The following is a 15,545-nucleotide window of genomic DNA, read 5'->3' as shown; positions in this document are numbered from 1 at the left end:
ACACCGCTCTCGGCATGCAACAGCTGAGTTGACAAGACTTCCGTCAGGGCCTGCGACTCGAGAGCTATGAAGACACCGCCTCGAAGCAGATACTGCTTCCTCGACTGCCTGATTCATCAACCGACCAATCTTCTATCCGTGCATGCCGAGCACTACACCTCACGGCTATCACGGAATACAATCACGCGGCTCTCTCAAAGATTGACCATAGTCTCCGGCATTTGGTGTCCGCACGATCGTGTGAGTGTGAAACTTGGCCGGCTCGGTGTTCGAGAGAAAGACTCCCGAGTGGTGGTCGAATTCGAAGATAATCACCGGGCTTTGGATTCGATAGTAAAATGGGTCCTCATCGCCGTAGCCTCCAATCCAGCTGAAGTAGGTTTCGTCAAAGTATTCTTGTATCTGTTGCTTGCGAAGTTGCCTGGCTTTGTCAGGGTGGTACAGCAGGAACTCTTCTGCGATGGCCAAGATTGTGTTTTGTTGGTCTTCTGCCATTGAGCTGACTTTGATGCCTTCATACGGGACGACGCGATTGTCTCTGAAAGCTCCGCACAGGTGCCGTTGGTCGTCTTGATTCCATCGGTCGACTTTCAAGTCGCCGCTTTGTAACATTCCCGGATCCTTCATCTTCTCAAAGATTTGAGCGGAGTTCTGGGCGTCCTTGGGGAGCGACTGCATCAACTTGAGGCCCAGGTCACCTTCTTTGTGGAGGATAGCAGTGCCGGCCCAGGGTCCTTTGTCGATGATGTTCGGTTCGGCTCCGGTGAAAGTCGGCGATATTACGATCTGACTCCCTTGCAGGAATACACTCAAGCAGAGATGGTGGCCATACATCGACCAGCCCCATGCTTTGGTGGGTGACGGCTCACCGACTGAGATGAGGAGGGTCAGCATCATATCACCCTGCTTCCGAGATGACTCGCAACTCACAAATCAGAAAGTTGTACGAGTACTGATTCAGAATCCTCGGAACCTCACAGACTTCTCCTAGGAAATGATTGATGCGCATCGCCGAAACTGCCTTCTGATATCCCTCGACGGAGAATGTGGCCTGCAGGACCCCGAGGATGGTCTGAATGATCTCTTCTGGGAGCTCCTCCAATCGAAGTCCGAATGGCCGCAAGAGAAATTCCGGGTTTGACCAGCACCGCCATTTCTCAGAATTCATCGGATTCTGAACTTTCGTCTTCTGCTGGAGCGTGAGCTTGGAGAGGACATTGTTCGCGGCCTCGCAAATCTTTCCGACAGGCACCTCTTGATCGTCAGTCTTGAACAGGCCGTCACGGACGCTGCCATCAACCGTCACGCCTTTGAAAGGCTCTTTGAGCAGTTCTTTCCATGTTTCGGTCAAGTTGTAAAGCCAAGGTGGAGCACGATTCTGCTGAAAAGCTTCCGTGTACTCATACGGACTCTGCTTCGCCGAAGTCGTGAATCGTGGCGATGTTAAATCTGGTAGATGACTTCGGAAAGCTGAGGCAAGTTCTTGGTTCTTCATTTCCAGCATGTCGGCCATCAAGGTCGACAATTTCTCTGACCTCTCTGCGCGATATCTCCGTTGAAATTTCTCTCGCTCGATAGATGATTGATGAGGAACTGAATTAATGTGTTACCGTTGTCGTTGGGAGAGAGCAACGAGGTCTTCACATGTCCCAGATCCGAAGTTCGGCAGTGACCCACATCTTCAACTGCCGACGATGGCAGATGCATGAGGTGCGTTTCTTTCTCACCACAAAACATCATCATCACTGACTTGCATGAACAAGCACATTCCAGTGATATTCAAGCCCTGATTGATGTTCGGACATTATGGGAAGCCCAGCAGGTCCATACAAACTGGTCACAGTGAACACGGCACCAGAGAGAGCTCAGCGACTGATCGGTCAGGTGAAAGCTGTCATGCACTTCACACATTGGGTCCATCTGACTTCTCCGATGTAGCTAGTCGAAGCGCTGAAAGATGAGTACACCATCATCCATGCGGCGAATTGCGAGAGTAAAATAACCCTTCCACGTGGCCTGTATGGAAGCTGACGACGCCAGCGATCGAGAGCGTAAAGTCCACAGTCGAGCAGAACCAGCCCGATGTCTTGGTATCAAATACGTCAACCGAGAGTCGAGACCACCTTTATGTCTGACCTGTTGTTTATAGTTCTGCGCAAGCATGTGGACGGCCGAGCAAGCGGAAGAAATCCAAGCGATAGCCAAGACCACAAAACCGGGCCTTGTCACGTACGCTATACCGCATGGCTTGAAGGTCAATTCTGGAGAGAATGCTATTGTGGATCACCTCAAGTCGACGGTTCCGCAGCTACTAAAGACGCATTTTCCGGCATGATAGGAAAGTGTGATGCCAGCTAAACAGCAGTGAGATGTGAAAACAGACAGACGCTCCTTCACGATGAGATGAGAAATTAAAGCTGGATTGATGAGTTCTTTGTCATCACTGTTCACTTTGTGCTACTGACAATTTTCTCCCAGGTAAGACTAACACTCGTGTTCCCGATCTGCTCAATCTGTGCATCGCTCAAGCGTCCTACTCGGCAGAGTTCAACGCAAAACGACTCAATCCCGGCGGATGGCCACCGGCTGTAGAGAGCAGAGTATTTCCATTGATGCCGGCATGCGATGTTCACCGATGTCACGCCACTTTTTTGTCGCGTTGTTCCCATCGTCTACATTTTTCGAGACTTCCACTGAAACCAATTGCTCCTTTGCGACTCCTACGCCTTCCCTATGGACTGCTCGTACATCGAGTTTACTACCAAGAAGAGCTCACGACCCTTGTCCTGGACTTCCTTTCGGGTAGCTGCCGGAGAAGACGATAGCCGATCAGGATGGAGAGAGTTCCTCGCGAGTTTGAGGTTCGCGCCAGCGAAGAGCTTCTTGATGACACAATCACAGACGTCCAAGGCCCGATCCTGGACTTGGCAGCTAATGTTCTTACACGCCTCGAAAGGGGGTTCTGGGAATGGCTGCCGTGCCACGTCGGAGAGGAACAGTTCGATGTCCGACTGCCACTTGGTGATCGCCGCCTGTGTCAGGACCCCAGCTGCCGCCTTCTTTGGTCTCGGTGGCCACACCCACTTCGGTCGTGCTTTTGCTCGTGGTTCGGGTCCGCCTGAGGGCCGATCAGACTGCTTTGACTGCGGTGGTGACTCCTTCGGCTGAGTTGGCGGCTCTTTCGGCTGAGGTGGTGGCACATCTGGCTTCGGCGACGGCTCTTCTGCCTCGCACGGTGGTTCCCACGGCTCAGGGTCTGGATCTCCTTCCTCACAGGTCCACGGCACTTTGAACTGACGCTTGCGAACCTCAGGATCCCACTGCGACTCGATGCGGGCCGTCTCGTTCATCTCGCGAGTCAGCTTGAATTCCAGGCGGCTTATATGATCAAAGTCCGGCCTCCTTCGCCGTGGCGTCTCCAGGCATGATTTTGAATGTGGCGGAGCTTTACGGTATTCGGATACATGGAAGATATGTTTTGATGATGGACACAGCCTTCACGCAATGCAGTAACAAATGCAAGCGCCGCTGCATCGTCATTTCGTCTCCAGCCATAATCCTGATGGTAGCAGCATTACCGGTTGACCGTACGTAGAAGTCTGGCGTTGATCATACATTCATCTTCGTGTTTGCGTCTTCGGCGTGTCCTGCTCGCTAAACGCTCGGCCATGAGACCCGAGCTGATAGTGCTTCGCGGGATGGCCAGGCACGGAAGCCTTGTCTTCAAAAAATGCGACAAGTCACATGAACCACGGGAGGACTCGAGCTAAACGCAGTGCGCCCGATCCTCAACGACGATAGTCCAGCTGGACGGCGTATCAGTGTGGGCATTCCTAGCATTTGAAGACAATTGGATTCGGGTTGTGGCATCGTCGAAGCAGAGGTGAGGACATGTATCGCCCTCGAGTTTCACGGCGAGAAGTAGATTTATGGTCCAATTGCTGATCGACCGGCTGTTCGTGTTGTTGAAGGAAGGAGAAAGACGGCCGAGGACGACGGCCATCTTACTAAGTAATTGGTGCCTCAGGCATCCTAAAAATTCCTTACCTAAGGTACCTGGAATCACATTTCATCACTGTTTGAAGCTGGAATCGAGATTTTAGAATCACCGTTCATTTCATTACTGATCTAGTCGCAAAACAAAGCCTTCGAAATCACGATGCGTAGCGCTCTCAATCTCGAAACACAAGAAGCAGACCGATACACCCACCGCGCCCCGAACGCCGCGAAGTCGCAACCGTCGTGCCCTTGATCCAGCACCGCCCTCCAAGACCTCGACTATCTCGCCTTCTTCTTCTCCTTCTCCTTCTCCTTTTCCTTCTCCACATTTTCGTGCATCGCTTGAAGGACAACGAAGATTTCGTTTGCCTTGGTCTTGTTTTTCGGATCTTTGAATTTGTCTTCATGGTGCTTCAAGCGTTCAGTCTTGGGATTGACCTGAAGGCTCTTGAACATGCTCGCCAAATTATGCTTGCACGCCCTTAGCGCTCTATCTCCTTCTTTCTGGCAGCCGATGTGGCGGCACTTTTCCGACGGTGGCTCTGGGAATGGCTGATCCTGCGAATTGAAGAACACTTCGAATGCACTCCGCCAGCGAGCTGCAGCTTCCGCCATAGCGTTCGGCTCTCGCAGCGCTGCTCGTGTGTCTGGCCGCGTTGATGGAGGAGGCCGGGGTGGGAAGAAACGTGGCTCCTGCTTTTTCTTCTTGCGTTTCTCTTCGTATTTTCGCTCTTTCTTCTCTCGTGCTTTTCTGTCACGTTCAGTGCGAGCTCGGTCCTCTTCGGCACGAGCTCGCTCTGCGTCTGCAGCCTGCTTCTCTCTCGCGGAATTTTTTAACACAAGCTTGTTGTGCTCCTCAAGCCGCTTTTCCCACGCAGCCTTACTAGCCTCAAGGGTTTGCTTCGTGCGTTTCCGTGCATTCTGGAACGGAGAAGCGAAGCCTGCACGGTAGAGTTGGAGCTCGTACTCAACACACATCAGCAGGGCATGCGCTTCTCTCACTTCGGCCTGACTGTCGAACCATCCACTTTTTCCTTCTTCGGCTTCAATCTCAGCGCTGACGAGGTCGTACGCCTTGAAGTTGACCTCGAACTTGGACTTGCGGATCATAGCTCTAAGATGGGTTTCCGAACGTTCCGCCTCTGCTCTCGCGGCCTCCTCCACTTCCTCAGCATCCCGGAGAGCCTGCTCCAGCTGCGTCACTTTCTCGGTCAATGCGGCTTCCATGGTGTCCATGGTTGCGCGCGCTTGGTCGTTGACGTCGGGCGGACTTTCAGAGATCCTTTCCAAGTTTGGTTTCGATGAGATGTGTCGAGATGAGATGATATGAGAGAGTATGCAGAAAGAGGGCGAACGATAGCGGGCATTGGAGCAGCTTTTATATCTCTACAGATGAGAAGGCCCGAGGCTCCGACAAACCGTACGTTCACCTTACACAATGTCATTGTCGCCCTACATGAGGCACAATGCTTTCTTTTGCAATTCACTGGCAGCTCACGATGGCCTTGTCGCCCTCCAGCATGGACAATGCCTTTAGCCTGGACGTCTGACGCCTTTGTCTGGGCTCCGAGGACAAAGAGATCTACATGGCCGAGCAAACCACCACCTTGTTCTTTTCCGTCGAGGACAATGACTTCAGTCTACATTTCTGCCCCCGACACTCTGAACCCGGAGACAAAGGTTCCACACGACTACGAGAACCTGATTGAAGACTCGGAGAAGCAAGAACAAACCCGCACTACGCAAAGCTGGTCGGAGCTTACGAGGGCAAGGACAAAGCCGTATCAGCTTGGTCTTGACCCAGCGAAACCACCCTACGCTATTCCAGGAGCTCAAGCATGACGAATAGATGATGCGCTTGAAGAGTATAACCGGGAAGGCCACGGATAGATACGAATGAAGCGAGTTCTGAGCAAGGGCCACCGCGGGTCCGATTGATGGGAATATGCTCTCTATCTATGGATGCCGCCTGCTAATATCCGCTTGCTCGAGACTTTTCCTGCATGCTGTCGATTCTTGGATGCATATGCTTCTGGTCGTATTCCGCTCAGGTTGCTCAATGATGGACAATATCACGAGCTGCTAATACCTCACAAAGCGATGCACTCCTTATACAGAGCCTGAATAACGCAGATAACCTCTTGAGCTTTCACTCTGTTCGCGCTATGGCGATCGGGATGCTGCGAGTTCTGATCAGCGATAATTCGACGAGACAGCGAAACGGACCAAGACCTGAGAGAGCCCAAGACGGTCTTGGACACCGCGGGCCTTACACAACTCCAACACTTACCCATCTTAGCCGCTCTTTCTTGAGATCAATGCTGGGCGTGATCTCTGCAAATGCTCGTCGGATCTCATGCTAAACCAGAAGGCGGAACGTCGGCAATCATTCGAATTCAATGGAGTGGGAGGCGGACCAAGATCTGCTTGTATAGACCAAGAGAAAGTCTCGAACCGCTGCAGGCCTTCTACCCTTCGGCTCACTTACCTCACAAGCTAGAAGAGCGCGAGTCTCACTGCGGCATTTGACCATCTGACAGCCGCCTTGCCAGGGTGGTTCAGGGAAGTCCTGTTGAGGTGCCGTGAAAAATCTTCCGTGGCGACTCGCCATTTCGCGGCTGCGTTTGGATCCCGTCGTGGGACTCGAGTTGTGAAAACGACTGGTTCGGGCAGATAAGGGTGAAAATTCGATCGGCGGTTCTCCTCGCGCTGACGGTTTTGAGCATTAGTGTACTCTTCCCACTTGCTCCCGGACTCAAAGCGACGTCTCCGCTCCCTCGCCTTGGCCTCTTCTTCCTCCTTCGCGGCGGTCGCACGCTTCTGTGCTTCTTGCTCCCGGACTTTGCGCTCCGCACGCGCCGCCTGGTAACGCTTGCGCTTCTCTTCGCGCCTCTGTCGATGCATCTCCTCGGTGCGGCAGCGTTCATCTTCCGCCTCTCTTTCAATCTCCTCATTGTTCTGCTTGGTCCGTTCAAGTGCGACCTAGTAGGCGTGCCAGTCTTTGCTTGTCCACACCTCAAGCTCAGCCTGGACGCAAAGGAGAACAGCATGGATGCCTTTGGATTTTCTCTGAGTGGCCAGCCAGTAGCTCTCCGCATCATGCATGATACTCTTCAGTCTGTCGAGCTCGATCTCTGTGGCTGTCTTCTGTCCAGGTTGCTCTCGGTAGCCCGCACCCATGTGGTTGAGGTACCTGAACTCGAAGTTCACCGAAGAGAACTTCTCGGCCGCCTCAAGGTTCTTCTGACCGGCCTTGCGCTCTGATCTCTTTGCACGTTCCGGGTCCTGCTGGAGCTCCAAAATTCTCGTTTGTATGGCCGCCATGGCTGGGGAGCAGTCGTCAATGAGCCGAGTCAAGGACAAGGGTAAGAAGCACGGGGACTGTGAGAATGGAAATGGAAATGGAAACGAGAAAGATCGTACAAGAAGTCCAGAAGAGGACTTGAGCGTCGCGGGAGACTGGAGTACTAATACTTTCCGCGAGCAGACTGCCAGACTCCAGGCATTCACGCACAAGGCGCTTTGTCTAGCGTGATGCTAGTTCATTGCTCGCGAACAATAATCCCACGGCGCCTCGGCAAGAATGAAAGAGATTCGCACATCTCGTCAAAGCGCCTTGTTCAAAGACTGGAAGGAACAGCGACAGCATAGCTCAGAGATGCATCTGTGGCTGAGAATCGAGGCAAGCCAATTAGCTGACGCCTGAGCATGGACTGCGCGAAAGGAGAGAGCTCGGTAAGCTGTTCTGCTAAGAACATGATTGATGGTACCTTACACGCTGCACATATCAACGACCACGCCGACTAGATTAAACTGTGGTACATCACGGGGAGGACTGGATTCCAGTAAGTCGTTCGCTTGACATAGCTTTTTCATTGATCGTATATATCTGATACGTGCCAGGCATTACATTTCTGACAGATCCGTACGGAAGCAAACGCCATATCTCCAGACAAAAGAAAGCGGCATGATGTCTACTAGCAAGAAAAGCGAGGTTCCTTTCCGAAAGCAAACGCCATATTCCCACGCTGAAGCAAACGCCATGTCCTCGCCTAGCTGCATCCACTCGCCTACTTCTTCTCCGCGATCAACTCCTCAATTACCACGAAGATCTCGGACGCCATCTTCTTAAACTCCTCCCGTTTATCTTCAGGGCAGGCCGAGAAGCGATCAGGATGAAATCGCAAACGCATCTTTCTTAAGTCAGGATGGGCGACGATTAGAGCGTTTTTGACCATGTGTTCGCAGGCAGTAAGGGCGCGTTGGCTCGCATTCGCTTGACAGCCCAGTCGGCCGCAAAGTCCTCCTGGCGGACCAGGGAACTTGCGGATGGTGGTGTAGTCCTTGAGAGCGGCATCAACGGAGGTCCACCAAGCATCGACGGTAGCTCGTGAAGGCAGAGCCGACGAGGCGTGGGAACGAGGCGGTGCGCGACTGGTGCTGGATCCTGCTCCACGTGGCGACTCAGTGTGGCGGGACTGCGACTGACGAGGAGCCTCATTGCCGTAACGGGAGCTCGACCTGGTGTACTCGTGCTCCCGGGCTGTCCTCGAGGATCCACCATTGCGAGTGGACGGTCTGCTGTAATGGCTACGAGTATCGTCCTGACGAGCCGTCGAAGAAGACCTCTCAGCATATCCGGAGCGAGAAGGTTCTCTTCTCGGTCCAGAAGTGCTCTCTTGGTATTGAGAACGAGGAGGCTCTTTCGACGGACCACTTGGGCGGTGTGTTGAAGGAGCATTGTGGCGGCTACTACCCGATCGATTCTCCGTTCCAGGACGAGACCGTGGATCCAAGCTGGCGGGATAGAAGTTGTCTGGTCTTGGCTCCCTGGCTGTGTACCCAGACTGGCTCGAGGCTGTGGTGAAACCCGACTCGCTGCCTGCATAGCTGTCATATCTACGAGGTGAGGATCCGCTTGAAGTGCCCGGACGACTGCTATAGCTTGAACTGGTGTAGCCTGTAGGACGTGAAGAGTAGCTGGTCGTGCTGCCGGCCCTGGACGACCCCATCGCACTTGAGGAAGCATATCCGCCTGCATAACTCCCCGGCTGAAGCTCAGGGTACCTCGAACTGCCCAGCGGATGCGGTCCAGAGAAACTGCCCGGCTCGCGAATACGACCGGAGTAGCTCTCCTTCGAAGTGAAGCTGGCCGAGTGACTGCCGCTGACTCCAGGTGGGACGCGGATCTCGGTGGTGTGGCGGACTTCCGTGGTGTGACGGTACTCAGCAGTGTATGCTGAGCGCTCTGAACGGCCTCCAACGCTGGAAGACGATCTGCTTGGACGTACAGTCGATGCCTCGCTCGCCTCGTCGTCGTAGTAGCCGCTTGGAGCTCTGGAGGAGCTACGACTGGCGTACCCCCCAACCTCCTGTCGACTAGCATACGATCCAGTCCCTGAACGACCATCGCGCGATCTCGACTCCGAACGACCACTGCGAGACCCAGCCTCCGATGATCGTCCAGCGATCCGACTCCCTCCACCCATTGGCGAAGCCCTACTAGCCTCGCTCCTCGATGATCCTCCAAACTGACTGATCGAGTCGTCTGGACCGAGCTCGTTGCCGTACTTCGAGCCCGATTTCGAGCCACGACTGCTGCCAGCACGACTACTTCCGACCGTGGATCTTACTATGCTGAGGCGCTCGTCGAGGTCTGCGATGTCGCGGCGGAGCTCGGAGCATTGGCGGTTCATCTGGAGGGATTCGGCCTGATCGTCCGCCTTGCCATGGAGGCTATGGCGAAAAGCGAATGACTTGACCTCCCACTCGTATTTTTCCAACATGTCCACTTTTTGCCTGCGAAGAGCACGAATCTCATCGACTTCGCTTGCGGCAGCTGAGGAGTAGGACATGGAGGAGGACATGGTCTGACGGGACGACGAAATCTTGAATGTCTTGTTGTTGGTTGGGTTGGTGGTTTGGAGTTCTTGAGTTTGATTCGAAAGTTGTTGATACCAGATCAACGATTTCAAAGCAGCTTGGATGAGAGTGGATGATCAGAGTGAATTAGAGAGGCAGAGATTGCAGTGTATAAGTATAGTGACGAGCTCCATAATCTTTGAAGTAAAACAAAGAGACATTGTGTCGAGTCGAGAGCAGTGAATGTAACGAAAGACAACGAGTTGGAACAATCGATACTTGTTGGGCGGAACAAAGCTTCGAAATTGATTAGCCGACCATGATCTTCTTGAGCAGAGGGTGATGGAGTACTGCTATGCTCGAACAATAGCTTTCTTCTATAAGGTACCTTGTTGGCGAGGAAGCACGGTCGTCTTCGCATGGCGTCAATCGAGATGATTGAACAGCTCGTTGAAGGAGGAAAAGCTGAAGAAGGAAAAATCGACTCACCATAGCTTTGTCGTCTTGAGCAAGAGCATGCTTCCATCACCGTTAGACGAGAACGTTTGAACGTATCGAGGACAACAGCATTGCTTCCGAGCGACGTCGGACAGGAAGAACGACGATTCGTACCTTGCGTTGATGATTGAGATCATGCGCCCGGTGCCTCAGGGAAACCAAAGTAGGATATCTACAAAACGCATCAGCTACATACCAACGCCCAGCTACCAACTATCATCAACATCAGGAACCTCAGGCACAATCCTCCTCCACAGCCGATCCTTACCAAACTTCCACCTCCTCCTTCGTCCTCCTCCATGCACCCGCCCCTTGTCCGACCACTCATTATGAACCCTCACCACGTCAGGCGCTAACCCATCCTCTCCTTCCACAAACAACTCATTCTTCCCCTTCCCTTCTTCCCACATCTCCAACACCGTAACCTGAAGGTCCACAAACTTGTTCTCGTCGAGGAAAGGCCTCGCAAATCCCTCCACTAAATCCCTCTCCGCTTCTCCGTCCCACATGCCCATAGTTTGGGGACAGTCAACGATGATGTTTAGTTCCTTTAGCTTCGAGATCTTCTCCAATACGAGTTTGCCATCCATTGGTCTTCCGTGATCAAACCATCTCGCTGGTAGGAAGCCCCACGAATGCGCTGAGGAAGGGAAGAACAATGCAACGATACTGCGGCGGAAATGGTCGTCTGCTTTGAGCGACTGCGGCTTCAACATCAAGAGGGGGTGACAAACGGTCATTCGCCGGAGCAGTCGGCAGTTGTGCATCCCAATGCGGTACATGAACAATAGCAATCCGACCCAACCGGAGATATTGCTGAAGGCGAAGTGGTTCCCACCGTAGAAAACCGGAGTCGCTTCGGCGTTGATGGTCTTGCTGACACGGAGGAGTTTGGCGCGGGCGCAAAATCGGGCGATGAGTTGAGTGTGATAGACTTCGACTGGGCACCACGCGTCGTCAAAGGCATCCTGAGCTTCTTTCCCGGACGGAGCGCGACCGGTGAAGTTGAAGGGCATGGGGCAGAATTCGATTGAGTCAGGAGAGATCAGAGCGGCTTCGTAACATTTTATCCTCATCTCGGTGGGGAGATCCATGAAGGACTTTCCATGGGAGGGAATGGAGCAGGGCTGGAGAGGAGAGGATTAGTGAGAGGTGCTGAATTGATTCTTGGAGGACGACTTACCATTTTCTGAGAGTTGAGACGTTCCGAGAGAAGTTCCGGGAATTCGGTGTAGTCGCAGATACAGGATCCTGGCTTCTCATTGCTGCCATGAGAGCGGTGGTAGATGACTTTGGATGTACGCTTCTCGATTTGCTTGTCGGAAAGACGGCGGTGGATGCCGCATACAAGGAGCGGACGAGCGCTGGAGGGCCTGTCGTAGGGCTTGAAGGCCGCCATCGAGGATGTGAGTTCCCAGGTTGAATCCATGATTGTAGTTGTATAGCAATGTTTGTGTTTATACTGTTGCGAGTTGTAGTTGTAGACGTATAGGATGTTGGGAGAGGAAGGAGAGCTGATCCTCAGGAAATCCTAAGGATATATGCCCATGGAAAATTTGCTTGCCATTCCTCGATGACTCCGCAAGCACGAAACCACGGTGCAGCAGGACACCGGCTCCAAAGCGTGGACGGCGCAATTCCAAGGGTGTGCTGATCTGGAACCACGGGAATGTTCACCAGACTCGAATTGATCGACCACGGGAGCTCAAGTTCGAATCCGGTGGTTCGAGGCAAACCTTCCTGACCAGCAGTCGTTTGTATGTAGGTAAAGATCGGAAATGATACAGCCTCAATGACCGGCAATGGATATCCCTTGTATATGAACAAGCTGGAAAGAAAAATCGCCGGCGTTGAGAGGAGGTGGCAAGCTGGCGCAGAAAATCCAGCGGGTCAATTGCAGGAGTCTCAAGCACTCGCTCCGTCCGCAAGAACTCGTGAACGTCTCAAAAATGGGACCTGCCATCCTGTCAGCCAGCCTAAGTTGATTTCATATCGTAAAGAGCCAACTCCTGCACAAAATGAAATCAACAGAATGGAGGTGCGAAAATAAGGTATGTTCACGTTAGAATATCAAAAAATCGGTCAGCGAAGCCAAAGCTGCGACCCACAAGCCATGCATTCATTCATGCGATGCCAACGCCTCAGAACACCTCCTACTCCGCCCATGCTCCTCCACTTGACGCGCCACTGCTTTAGCACATCTTGTACTCGCAGTGTCCGTCCGCTGTCCGGCCAGAGTCCTCGGTCAACAACTTGTAATCAATGCCCACATCCAAATCTCTCCTATTGCGGTCATTCGGTCTGCAGGCCAAGTTGCCATCGATCTTTTCTCCCGCCTCCACGGTCAACACATCCGCCAGGTAGAACACGGTCTGTTTCCAGTGCGTGTATTTTGTGTGAGGTCCAGTGCTGAATCTGACGGGCTTGTGGCAGGCGGAGAATTCGATGTCGAACCAGGCGACGAGCGCGTGCACGTAGTCGGTGCGGCGAACGGAGAGCTGGAATGGGAGGGAGAAGGCGAGATCGGCGACGGTGCAGGTGTAGAGGTCGAGGGTGAGGATCGCGCATGGGTCGGTCACGACGGCTTTGAGTTCCACGGTATCGACGAGGGGTTCGGTGAGGGCGGTGAGTTTGAGAGGAGTGTAGTCGAACCCGTAGACGTTGTCCCAGACTGGTGTTGTGTTAGTGTTGAGATCGCAGGGAGCTCAGTCCGTCCAACTCACATCCGATCTTGTCGTCCTTGTACTCTCCATCCTCGATACCAGCCATGAAGATAGTGGCCTTGTCTGGGAAGATGAGGCCTTGACCGTCTTTCCTCAAGTAACGATCGCGAGCCCACAGCACGGTATCAAGCATGCTCTCGTACAGCAGGAAGTATCCCATCCACTCGGAAATGATGATGTCGACTTCGGGGAATGGCAGTTCGACCTCTTCCATCTTTCCTTGCAGGAGGGTGATCTTGTCGGACATGCCGTTCGCTGCAACGATCTCGCGGGCCTTGTAGATGATGGTTGACATGTCCACCCCGATAACGTGCTTTGCGCCGGCCTTCACGGCGAACCTGACGAGTGTATGTTAGAGATGTTCAGCCCATGCTCTTCTGATTGTTCCACGCGGTGGTTCGTAACATCGAAGGCGTTCTCGAGATAGGAGTGTATAAGTACATGGAGAGGATGGATGTACCGCATCCGACATCGAGCACGACCTTGTCCTTGAACAAATGGCGGTTGTTGTAGATCGAATCGCGGTAGGACTTGGTGCGGACCTCGTCCTTAAGCATCTCCTCATGAATGCCTTGGTTGCATTAGTGGGAAGCGGTCGATTTTGTGCTTTGCATCGAACGAACCATGGTGGTTGTAGCTGTTGAAGTAGTGAGCTTCGCTGTGGACGAGGCCGGCCATAGGGTCGTCGCCCTTGGGAGCAGAAGCGTTCGCCATAATTGTGGCAGGGGAAGGAAGAGGGCGAAAAGAAGGTGGAGTGTCGGCGGTGAGGTTTCGACGGCGTAAGATGTTTGTTCTGTGTTTGTGAGGATTCTTTGTAGCTCTCATCAGACTTTCATCTCGAAAAAGTGCTTACCTTAGCGTCATTCGGCATCTGGCGGGAGAGCGCCGAAAGGGTCCACGGAACGGGAGGTTCCGCATGAGAAAGCTTAAATCGGATGATGAACGACGAACATGAGGTGACTTCCAATCTTCACCTTCGACATCACCTGGCACCACGAGCTCGCTGTGCTGGGAGAACGCGACGATGCAATTGACTCCAGCTCAGCCTGCATCACAATCATAGCATTCTGCAGTGCACGAATGGCCTACTCTCGACCTCTCACAATGGCTCTTTGAAGGTGTCTTGCGAGCATATCTGTCTCTTGCCGCTCGCCAAACCCAATCATGATTATGTGGCGTCCGATTGTTTATGGAAGCAAGAATCACGGACAAGAGATGCAGCGTCGAGCTGACACTGCCAGGCGCATCGAATCGGCTGGCCCTGAGACCCCATGTTGACATGATTGATATGTGCAAAATCCCCTAGGAGCCTCAACCGGCCTCCTCATCTCTGTCCGCTCATTGACCGATCCGCATCGTGTATCTGGTCAACACAAGCAATCCATCGTTCGAAACAGACTCGGAGCAGAAAGTCTGTGACCTAACCACCGCAGCTGGGATGGCACCCAGGTCCATTCTGCGAGCCGATAGCGTCGTCGCAGCACTACAGTCCCGGCTCGCACCACATGCCGTCTCTGTCGCATCTATCTACGCGCGCAATCCTCAGTGACCGGCTTTGATGTTGCGACGCGGGAAAGGGACGCACGGCGACACTTGTTGTGCTCGTAGGAAGACTTGCCACAGCATCGGTCATTGTTGCCGCAGGACGCTTTTCGAGACGGTAAGAATTCGACCTGAGAGGCAGATGAGTTGGAAGTGTGTTATGCGTACTTCCGGTCCCGCGGATACAGCCGGTGCCTCGTACACCGAGAGCCCAGGCGGCCATGGTGAGCAAAGCGTACGTGGCGAGCTTTATGCTGGGTTTGCAATGTTTGTTTTGAAATACTTCCGCCCTGCATGAAGTACTTGGGTGCGTTTGCGGATTGAACCGGCAAAGAAGGACGAGGCAGTAGAAGAGGAAGAAGAGGAAGAAAAAGGAGAATCACGCGGACTCATTCCTGGCACTGTTAGCACGGACATGTGGTGTACACACACCGATGCTCGAACCGAATCGCCAGCGGCGGGCGCGATCAACACGACATGCTTTGTATCAAAGCCTCATCCTTGCGCCGAATGATCAGTACGGAAAGACTACATCAGCTCATGGGAGTCGCGCATATAGATTGCTCAGGATGTCCGGTTCGAGACGGCCTCGCCATAGGCCTCGATGGGTCAATTATGACAGCCGACTTCCAGGTAGCGGCATCAGATTGCGGCGCATTGATCTACTGCCGAATACAGTAGCGATATTCTCTTGGGACGATGTGATTCGTCCAGCGATTGCCGCGACTAGGACATGCTTTCCATCTAGAGCAAGATCCTTGTCCCGAGCGATGCCGCGAGCGGATTTGGTCCGCTCACCGATACATTCACAAGTATAAGGACTCCAAGATGTCTCATTCGAGATATATAATGAGACATAATTTCTGCAGCGGGCTCACGACAGACCTAGAACATCTGCAAACCGCCCAGTACGCGCTCGCT

General features: G+C 53.2%; 8 protein-coding genes across 8 annotated transcripts; 1 reads left to right on the top strand and 7 right to left on the bottom strand.

Moving 5' to 3' along the window:
* Positions 1–168: 168 nt before the first annotated feature.
* Positions 169–1,495, bottom strand: MYCGRDRAFT_37101 (uncharacterized protein; the record flags this gene model as incomplete). The annotated part of the gene is made up of 2 exons (XM_003854948.1): positions 169–872; positions 931–1,495. The coding sequence occupies 2 exons, from the start codon at positions 1,493–1,495 to the stop codon at positions 169–171; spliced, it is 1,269 nt and encodes a 422-aa protein (XP_003854996.1).
* A 311-nt stretch (positions 1,496–1,806) lies between these two features.
* On the top strand, positions 1,807–2,335 carry MYCGRDRAFT_36365 (uncharacterized protein; the record flags this gene model as incomplete). The annotated part of the gene is made up of 4 exons (XM_003855449.1): positions 1,807–1,884; positions 1,939–1,993; positions 2,041–2,090; positions 2,150–2,335. 4 exons carry the CDS (start codon positions 1,807–1,809, stop codon positions 2,333–2,335), a joined length of 369 nt encoding a protein of 122 aa, XP_003855497.1.
* A 385-nt stretch (positions 2,336–2,720) lies between these two features.
* Positions 2,721–3,350, bottom strand: MYCGRDRAFT_90841 (uncharacterized protein; the record flags this gene model as incomplete). The annotated part of the gene is made up of 1 exon (XM_003854947.1): positions 2,721–3,350. One exon carries the CDS (start codon positions 3,348–3,350, stop codon positions 2,721–2,723), a length of 630 nt encoding a protein of 209 aa, XP_003854995.1.
* Positions 3,351–4,278: 928 nt separating this feature from the next.
* Positions 4,279–5,235, bottom strand: MYCGRDRAFT_90840 (uncharacterized protein; the record flags this gene model as incomplete). Its single annotated transcript, XM_003854946.1, has 1 exon — positions 4,279–5,235. The coding sequence occupies one exon, from the start codon at positions 5,233–5,235 to the stop codon at positions 4,279–4,281; it is 957 nt and encodes a 318-aa protein (XP_003854994.1).
* Positions 5,236–6,495: 1,260 nt separating this feature from the next.
* MYCGRDRAFT_90839 (uncharacterized protein) lies at positions 6,496–7,323 on the bottom strand (the record flags this gene model as incomplete). Its single annotated transcript, XM_003854945.1, has 2 exons — positions 6,496–6,981; positions 7,045–7,323. 2 exons carry the CDS (start codon positions 7,321–7,323, stop codon positions 6,496–6,498), a joined length of 765 nt encoding a protein of 254 aa, XP_003854993.1.
* Positions 7,324–8,069: 746 nt separating this feature from the next.
* On the bottom strand, positions 8,070–9,866 carry MYCGRDRAFT_108116 (uncharacterized protein; the record flags this gene model as incomplete). The annotated part of the gene is made up of 1 exon (XM_003854944.1): positions 8,070–9,866. One exon carries the CDS (start codon positions 9,864–9,866, stop codon positions 8,070–8,072), a length of 1,797 nt encoding a protein of 598 aa, XP_003854992.1.
* A 626-nt stretch (positions 9,867–10,492) lies between these two features.
* Positions 10,493–11,788, bottom strand: MYCGRDRAFT_90837 (uncharacterized protein; the record flags this gene model as incomplete). The annotated part of the gene is made up of 3 exons (XM_003854943.1): positions 10,493–10,531; positions 10,701–11,486; positions 11,543–11,788. The coding sequence occupies 3 exons, from the start codon at positions 11,786–11,788 to the stop codon at positions 10,493–10,495; spliced, it is 1,071 nt and encodes a 356-aa protein (XP_003854991.1).
* A 763-nt stretch (positions 11,789–12,551) lies between these two features.
* Positions 12,552–13,868, bottom strand: PRMT2401 (HNRNP arginine N-methyltransferase; the record flags this gene model as incomplete). The annotated part of the gene is made up of 4 exons (XM_003854942.1): positions 12,552–13,030; positions 13,083–13,420; positions 13,524–13,653; positions 13,706–13,868. The coding sequence occupies 4 exons, from the start codon at positions 13,794–13,796 to the stop codon at positions 12,552–12,554; spliced, it is 1,038 nt and encodes a 345-aa protein (XP_003854990.1).
* Between the last annotated feature and the right edge of the window lie 1,677 nt (positions 13,869–15,545).

This window comes from Zymoseptoria tritici, chromosome 2 (assembly GCF_000219625.1).
Source record: "Zymoseptoria tritici IPO323 chromosome 2, whole genome shotgun sequence".
In the NCBI taxonomy this organism is placed as follows: Eukaryota; Fungi; Ascomycota; class Dothideomycetes; order Mycosphaerellales; family Mycosphaerellaceae; genus Zymoseptoria; species Zymoseptoria tritici.
This window is presented reverse-complemented; position numbering and strand designations above follow the sequence as displayed.